The sequence below is a fragment of the Pezoporus wallicus genome, unplaced genomic scaffold, assembly GCF_028554395.1.
Source record: "Pezoporus wallicus isolate ANWC-B61680 ecotype Strahan unplaced genomic scaffold, APGP_CSIRO_Pwel_v1 contig_10842, whole genome shotgun sequence".
In the NCBI taxonomy this organism is placed as follows: domain Eukaryota; kingdom Metazoa; phylum Chordata; class Aves; order Psittaciformes; family Psittacidae; genus Pezoporus; species Pezoporus wallicus.
The window spans coordinates 1-8810 of NW_026637561.1; the positions used below are offsets into that span (position 1 = coordinate 1).

The 8810-nt window shown below is 57.8% G+C and overlaps 1 protein-coding gene across 1 annotated transcript; it reads left to right on the plus strand.

Moving 5' to 3' along the window:
- The first annotated feature begins 308 nt into the window (after positions 1–308).
- Positions 309–8532, plus strand: LOC130597679 (serine-rich adhesin for platelets-like). Its single transcript, XM_057406414.1, has 2 exons — positions 309–1152; positions 1361–8532. The coding sequence occupies exons 1-2, from the start codon at positions 309–311 to the stop codon at positions 8530–8532; spliced, it is 8016 nt and encodes a 2671-aa protein (XP_057262397.1).
- The last annotated feature ends 278 nt before the right edge of the window (positions 8533–8810 follow it).

The following is an 8810-nucleotide window of genomic DNA, read 5'->3' on the forward strand; positions in this document are numbered from 1 at the left end:
CTGGAGCCACCTCAACTGAGGTGACCTCAACCAGTGCCACAACCACCTCTGCTGATGCATCCACGATGTTCTTGACCACTGCAGCCACCTCAACTGCTCCCATGTCCACAGGGGTGACCTCCACAACAGCCCCAACCACCTCTGTTGATGCCACCACGAGCTTCTCAACCACTGGAGCCACCTCCTCTGCTGTCACCACCAATGAGCTGACCTCCACCAGTGCCCCAACCACCTCTATTGATGCATCCACCTCATTCACCACCATTGGAGTCACCTCCACGGCTGTCACTTCCACAGATGAGACCTCCATGACAGCCACAACCACTCCCACAGAGTCTTTTCCCTCCTACTCCACCTCTGGATCCTACTCCTCTGCTGTCACCTTCACTCTGCAGACCTCCACAGAAGCTCCAACCACCTCTATTGATGCCTCCAGCACCTTCTCCACCTCTGGAGCTACCTCCACTGCTGTCACCTCCACTGTGGTCACCTCCATCAGTGCCACGACAACCACCTCTGTTGATGCCTCCACCTTATTCACCACCATTGGAGCCACCTCCTCTGCTGCCACCTCCAATGAAGTGACCTCCACCAATGCTCCAACCACCTCAGTAGAGCCTCCTACCTCCATCTCCATCCCTGCATCCTCCTCTGCTGTCACCTCCATCCATGTGACCTCCACGGCAGCTCCAACCACCACTCTTGATGCCTCCAGCACCTTCTCCACCTCTGGGGCCAGCTCCACTGGTCCAGCCTTCACTGAGGGGATCCCAACGTCTTCCACAGCCACCTCAGGTGCTTCCTCCACCCTCTCCTTGACCACTGCAGCCTCTTCCACTGGTGTCACATCCACTGAGGTCACCTCCATGAGTGCCACAACCACCCCAGTCGATGTCTCCAGCACCTTCTCCACCACTGGTTCCACCTCCAGCCCTCTCACGTCCACACTGGGGACCTCCACCAATGCCCCAACCTCAACAGCAGAGCCTCCAACCTCTTTCTCCACCTCTGGAACCTCCTCCACTGCTGTCCCCTTCACTGAGGTGACCTCCACAACAGCCCCAACCACCTCTATTGATGCTTCCACGAGCTCCTCCACCACTGGAGCCTCCTCCTCTGCTGCCATGTCCACTGAGGTGATCCTTCACAACAGTCTTCCAACCACTCCAATGGACACCTCCACACTCTTCTCCACCACTGAGCCACCTCCTCTGCTGCCCCCTCCCATGTGGTCACCTCCATCAGTGCCACAACCACCCCAACAGAGCCTCCACCTCCTCCTTCTCCACCTCCTCTGGTGCCACCTCCTTCCTCAATGCTCCCCTCATTCACTGAGGGCCTCAACCTCCTTCTCCACCAGCTGGAACCACCTCCACTGCTGCCACCTCCACTGAGGTGACCCTCACCAGTGCCACAACCACCTCTGCTGATGCCTCCACGATGTTCTTGACCACTGCAGCCACCTCAACTGCTCCCATGTCCACAAGGGTGACCTCCACAACAGCCCCAACCACCTCTGTTGATGCCACCACGAGCTTCTCAACCACTGGAGCCACCTCCTCTGCTGTCACCACCAATGAGCTGACCTCCACCAGTGCCCCAACCACCTCTATTGATGCATCCACCTCATTCACCACCATTGGAGCCATCTCCACGGCTGTCACTTCCATAGAGGAGACCTCCATGCCAGCCACAACCACTCCAACAGAGCCTCCTACCTCCTTCTCCAGTTATGGAACCACCTCCTCTGCTGTCACCTCCACACTGGTCACCTCCACACTGGGGACCTCCACAGCATCTCCAACCACCTCTATTGATGCCTCCAGCACGTTCTCCATCTCTGGAGCCACCTCCTCTGCTGTCACCTCCAATGTGGTCACCTCCACCAGTGACACAACCACCTCTGTTGATGCCTCCACCTCATTCACCACTATTGGAGGCACCTCCAGTGCTGCCACCACCGATGAGGTGATCTCCACCAATACTCCAACCACCTCTGCAGAGTCTTCTACCTCCATCTCCATCCCTGCAACCTCCTCTGCTGTCACCTCCATCCATGTGACCTCCATGGCAGCTCCAACCACCGCTCTTGATGCCTCCAGCACCTTCTCCACCTCTGGAGCCAGCTCCACTGGTCCAACCTTCACTGAGGGGACCCCAACGTCTTCCACAGCCACCTCAGGTGCTTCCTCCACGATCTCCTCCACCACTGCAGCCTCTTCCACCAGTGTCGCATCCACTGAGGTCACCTCCATGAGGGCCACATCTACCCCAGTCGATTTCTCCAGCACCTTCTCCACCACTGGTTCCACCTCCAGCCCTCTCACGTCCACACTGGGGACCTCCACCAATGCCCCAGTCTCAACAGCAGAGCCTCCAACCTCCTTCTCCACCTCTGGAACCTCCTCCACTGCTGCCACCTTCACTGAGGTGACCTTCACAACAGCCCCAACCACCTCCATTGATGCTTCCACGAGCCCCTCCACCTCTGGAGCCACCTCCTCTGCTCCCTCCATCACTGAAGGCATCTTCACCCCAGCCCCAACCACCTCCACTGGAGCCACCTCAACTGAGGTGACCTCAACCAGTGCCACAACCACCTCTGCTGATGCATCCACGATGTTCTTGACCACTGCAGCCACCTCAACTGCTCCCATGTCCACAGGGGTGACCTCCACAACAGCCCCAACCATCTCTGTTGATGCCACCACGAGCTTCTCAACCACTGGAGCCACCTCCTCTGCTGTCACCACCAGTCAGCTGACCTCCACCAGTGCCCCAATCACCTCTATTGATGCATCCACCTCATTCACCACCATTGGAGCCATCTCCACGGCTGTCACTTCCATAGAGGAGACCTCCATGACAGCCACAACCACTCCAACAGAGCCTTCTACCTCCTTCTCCAGTTATGGAACTACCTCCTCTTCTGTCACCTCCACACTGGGGACCTCCACAGCGTCTCCAACCACCTCTGTTGATGCCTCCACCTTATTCACCACCATTGGAACCACCTCCAGTGCTGCTACCTCCAATGAAGTGACCTCCACCAATGCTCCAACCACCTCAGTAGAGCCTCCTACCTCCATCTCCATCACTGGAACCTCCTCTGATATCACCTCCATCCATGTGACCTCCACGGCAGCTCCAACCACCACTCTTGATGCCTCCAGCACCTTCTCCACCTCTGGGGCCAGCCCCACTGGTCCAGCCTTCACTGAGTGGACCCAAACGTCTTCCACAGCCACCTCAGGTGTTTCCTCCACGATCTCCTCCACCACTGCAGCCTCTTCCACTGGTGACGCATCCACTGAGGTCACCTCCATGAGGGCCACATCCACCCCAGTCGATTTCTCCAGCACCTTCTCCACCACTGGTTCCACCTCCAGCCCTCTCACGTCCACACTGGGGACCTCCACCAATGCCCCAACCTCAACAGCAGAGCCTCCAACCTCCTTCTCCACCTCTGGAACCTCCTCCACTGCTGCCACTTTCAGTGAGGTGACCTCCACAACAGCCCCAACCACCTCTATTGATGCTTCCACGAGCTCCTCCACCACTGGAGCCTCCTCCTCTGCTGTCACCACCAATGAGGTGACCCCAATGTCTTCCACAGCCACTCCAATGGACACCTCCACACTCTTCTCCACCACTGGAGCCACCTCCTCTGCTGCCCCCTCCCATGTGGTCACCTCCATCAGTGCCACAACCATCTCAACAGAGCCTCCAGCCTCCTTCTCCACCTCTGGTGCACCCTCCCCTGCTCCCTCCATCACTGAGGGCATCTTCACCCCAGCCCCAACCACCTCCACTGGAGCCATCTCAACTGAGGTGACCTCAACCAGTGCCACAACCACCTCTGCTGATGCCTCCACGATGTTCTTGACCACTGCAGCCACCTCAACTGCTCCCATGTCCACAGGGGTGACCTCCACACCAGCCCCAACCACCTCTGTTGATGCCACCACGAGCTTCTCCACCTCTGGAGCCACCTCCTCTGCTGTCACCACCAATGAGCTGACCTCCACCAGTGCCCCAACCACCTCTATTGATGCATCCACCTCATTCACCACCATCGGTGCCACCTCCTCGGGGGTCACTTCCATAGAGGAGACCTCCATGACAGCCACAACCACTCCAACAGAGCCTCCTACCTCCTTCTCCAGTTATGGAACCACCTCCTCTGCTGTCACCTCCACACTGGGGACCTCCACAGCATCTCCAACCACTTCTATTGATGCCTCCAGCACCTTCTCCATCTCTGGAGCCACTTCCTCTGCTGTCACCTCCAATGTGGTCACCTCCATCAGTGCCACAACCACCTCTGTTGATGCCTCCACCTCATTCACCACCATTGGAGCCACCTCCAGTGCTGCCACCACCGACGAGGTGACCTCCACCAATGCTCCAACCACCTCAGTAGAGCCTCCTACCTCCATCTCCATCCCTGCAACCTCCTCTGCTGTCACCTCCATCCTTGTGACCTCCACGGCAGCTCCAACCACCGCTGTTGATGCCTCGAGCACCTTCTCCACCTCTGGAGCCAGCTCCACTGGTCCAGCCTTCACTGAGGGGACCCCAATGTCTTCCACAGCCACCTCAGGTGCTTCCTCCACGCTCTCCTTGACCACTGCATCCTCTTCCACCGGTGTCACATCCACTGAGGTCACCTCCATGAGGGCCACATCCACCCCAGTCGATGTCTCCAGCATCTTCTCAACCACTGGTTCCACCTCCAGCCCTCTCACGTCCACACTGGGGACCTCCACCAATGCCGCAACCTCAACGGCAGAGCCTCCAACCTCCTTCTCCACCTCTGGAACCTCCTCCACTGCTGCCACCTTCACTGAGGTGACCTTCACAACAGCCCCAACCACCTCCATTGATGCTTCCACGAGCTCCTCCACCTCTGGAGCCACCTCCTCTGCTCCCTCCATCACTGAGGGCATCTTCACCCCAGCCCCAACCACCTCCACTGGAGGCACCTCAACTGAGGTGACCTCCATGAGTGCCACCACCACCTCCATTGATGCCTCCACAGGGTTCTCAAGCACTGGAGTCACCTCCAGCGCTGTCACTTCCATAGAGAGGACCTCCTTGACATCTCCAGCCTCAACAGCAGAGCCTCCAACCTCCTTCTCCACCACTGGAGCCACCTCCGCTGCTGTCACATCCTCTGCTGTCACCTCCAATGTGGTCACCTCCACCAGTGTCACAACCACCTCTGTTGATGCCTCCACCTTATTCACCACCATTGGAGCCACCTCCAGTGCTGCTGCCTCCAATGAAGTGACCTCCACCAATGCTCCAACCACCTCAGCAGAGTCTTCTACCTCCATCTCCATCCCTGCAACCTCCTCTGCTGTCACCTCCATCCATGTGACCTCCACGGCAGCTCCAACCACCGCTGTTGCTGCCTCGAGCACCTTCTCCACCTCTGGAGCCAGCTCCACTGGTCAAGCCTTCACTGAGGGGACCCCAATGTCTTCCACAGCCACCTCAGGTGCTTCCTCCACGATCTCCTCCTCCACTGCAGCCTATTCCACTGGTGTTGCATCCACTGAGGTCACCTCCATGAGGGCCACATCCACCCCAGTCGATTTCTCCAGCACCTTCTCCATCACTGGTTCCACCTCCAGCCCTCTCACGTCCACACTGGGGACCTCCACCAATGCCCCAACCTCAACGGCAGAGCCTCAAACCTCCTTCTCCAGCTCTGGAACCTCCTCCACTGCTGTCACCTTCACTGAGGTGACCTTCACAACAGCCCCAACCACCTCTATCGATGCTTCCACGAGCTCCTCCACCTCTGGAGCCACCTCCTCTGCTCCCTCCATCACTGAGGGCATCTTCACCCCAGCCCCAACCACCTCCACTGGAGCCACCTCAACTGAGGTGACCTCAACCAGTGCCACAACCACATCTGCTGCCTCCACGATGTTCTTGACCACTGGAGCCTCCTCAACTGCTCCCATGTCCACAGGGGTGACCTCCACAACAGCCCCAACCACCTCTGTTGATGCCACCACGAGCTTCTCAACCACTGGAGCCACCTCCTCTGCTGTCACCACCAATGAGCTGACCTCCACCAGTGCCCCAACCACTTCTATTGATGCATCCACCTCATTCACCACCATTGGAGCCATCTCCTCGGCTGTCACTTCCATAGAGGAGACCTCCATGACAGCCACAACCACTCCAACAGAGCCTCCTACCTCCTTCTCCAGTTATGGAACCACCTCCTCTGCTGTCACCTCCACATTGGAGACCTCCACAGCATCTCCAACCACCTCTATTGATGCCTCCAGCACGTTCTCCATCTCTGGAGCCCCCTCCTCTGCTGTCACCTCCAATGTGGTCACCTCCGTCAGTGCCACAACCACCTCTGTTGATGCCTCCACCTCATTCACCACTATTGGAGCCACCTCCAGTGCTGCCAACACCAATGAGGTGACCTCCACCAATGCTCCAACCACCTCAGCAGAGTCTTCTACCTCCATCTCCATCCCTGCAACCTCCTCTGCTGTCACCTCCATCCATGTGACCTCCACGGCAGCTCCAACCACCACTCTTGATGTCTCTAGCACCTTCTCCACGTCTGGAGCCAGCTCCACTGGTCCAGCCTTCACTGAGGGGACCCCAATGTCTTCCACAGCCACCTCAGGTGCTTCCTCCACCCTCTCCTTGACCACTGCATCCTCTTCCACCGGTGTCACATCCACTGAGGTCACCTCCATGAGTGCCACAACCACCCCAGTCGATTTCTCCAGCACCTTCTCCACCACTGGTTCCACCTCCCGCCCTCTCACGTCCACACTGGGGACCTCCACCAATGCCCCAGTCTCAACGGCAGAGCTTCCAACCTCCTTCTCCACCTCTGGAACCTCCTCCACTGCTGTCACTTTCACTGAGGTGACCTTCACAACAGCCCCAACCACCTCCATTGATGCTTCCACGAGCTCCTCCACCTCTGGAGCCACCTCTTCTGCTCCCTCCATCACTGAGGACATCTTCACCCCAGCCCCAACCACCTCCATTGGAGCCACCTCAACTGAGGTGAGCTCCATGAGTGCCACCACCACCTCCATTGATGCCTCCACAGGGTTCTCAAGCACTGGAGTCACCTCCTCCGCTGTCACTTCCATAGAGGGGACCTCCTTGACATCTCCAGCCTCAACAGCAGAGCCTCCAACCTCCTTCTCCACCACTGGAGCCACCTCCTCTGCTGTCACCTCCACGCTGGGGACCTCCATGAGTGCCTCAACCACCTCTGTTGATGACTCCACGATGTTCTCAACCACTGGAGCCACCTCAACTGCTCCTATGTCCACAGGGGTTACCTCTACAACTGCCCCAACCCCCTCTGCTGATGCCACCAAGAGCTTCTCAACCACTGGAGCCACCTCCTCTGCTGTCACCACCAATGAGTTGACCTCCACCAGTTCCCCAACCACCTCTATTGATGCATCCACCACATTCACCACCATTGGAGCCACCTCCTCGGGTGTCACTTCCATAGAGGAGACCTCCATGACAGCCACAACCACTCCAACAGAGCCTCCTTCCTCCTTCTCCAGTTATGGAACCACCTCCTTTTCTGTCACCTCTGCAGTGGGGACCTCCACAACAGCTTCAGCCACCTCTATTGATGCCTCCAGCACCTTCTCCATCTCTGGAGCTACCTCCTCTGCTGTCACCTCCAATGTGGTCACCTCCATTAGTGACACAACCACCTCTGTTGATGCCTCCACGATGTTCTTGACCACTGGAGCCACCTCAACTGCTCCCATGTCCACAGGGGTTACCTCTACAACTGCCCCAACCACCTCTGTTGATGCCACCACGAGCTTCTCAACCACTGGAGCCACCTCCTCTGCTGTCACCACCAATGAGCTGACCTCCACCAGTGCCCCAACCACCTCTATTGATGCATCCACCTCATTCACCATCATTGGAACCATCTCCTCGGCTGTCACTTCCATAGAGGAGACCTCCATGACAGCCACAACCACTCCAACAGAGCCTCCTACCTCCTTCTCCAGTTATGGAACAACCTCCTCTGCTGTCACCTCCACACTGGGGACCTCCACAGCAGCTCCAACCACCTCTGTTGATGCCTCCACGTCATTCACCACCATTGGAGCCACCTCCAGTGCTGCTACCACCAATGAAGTGACCTCCACCAATGCTCCAACCACCTCAGTAGAGTCTTCTACCTCCATCTCCATCCCTGGAACCTCCTCTGCTGTCACCTCCATCCATGTGACCTCCACGGCAGCTCCAACCACCACTCTTGATGCCTCCAGCACCTTCTCCACCTCTGGAGCAACGTCTTCTTCCGCCACATCAACTGTTCCCATGTCCATGCTGGTGACCTCTGCAACAGCCACAACCACCTCTATTGGTGCCTTCACGTCCCTGACCACCGCTAGAATCACCTCCACTGGTGTCACCTCAACAGAGGTCCCCTCCACTCTCACCCCCGCCACATCCCTCATCCCTACAGGTGAGTCTCCCCCAGCCACCCCATAAAACCTATCCCCTCAATGGGTGTTGTTCTCCCTCCCCACCTCCCCCCCCATCCATGGGGGTGTCCTTGTGTGCTCCTGACCCCCTCCTTCTTCCTACCAGGCTTCTGTTACAACGGGGGCACTCATGATGGCATCAAGTGTCTCTGCACCCCCATCTTCTATGGACCCTTGTGCGAGTTCTCCACTGAGTCCATTGACACCAACCTCCGTAGGTGCCACCTTCACCCATCCATGGGGCTCTCTGGAGCTCCTGGGGCCCCCATGGTGACCCACATCCCT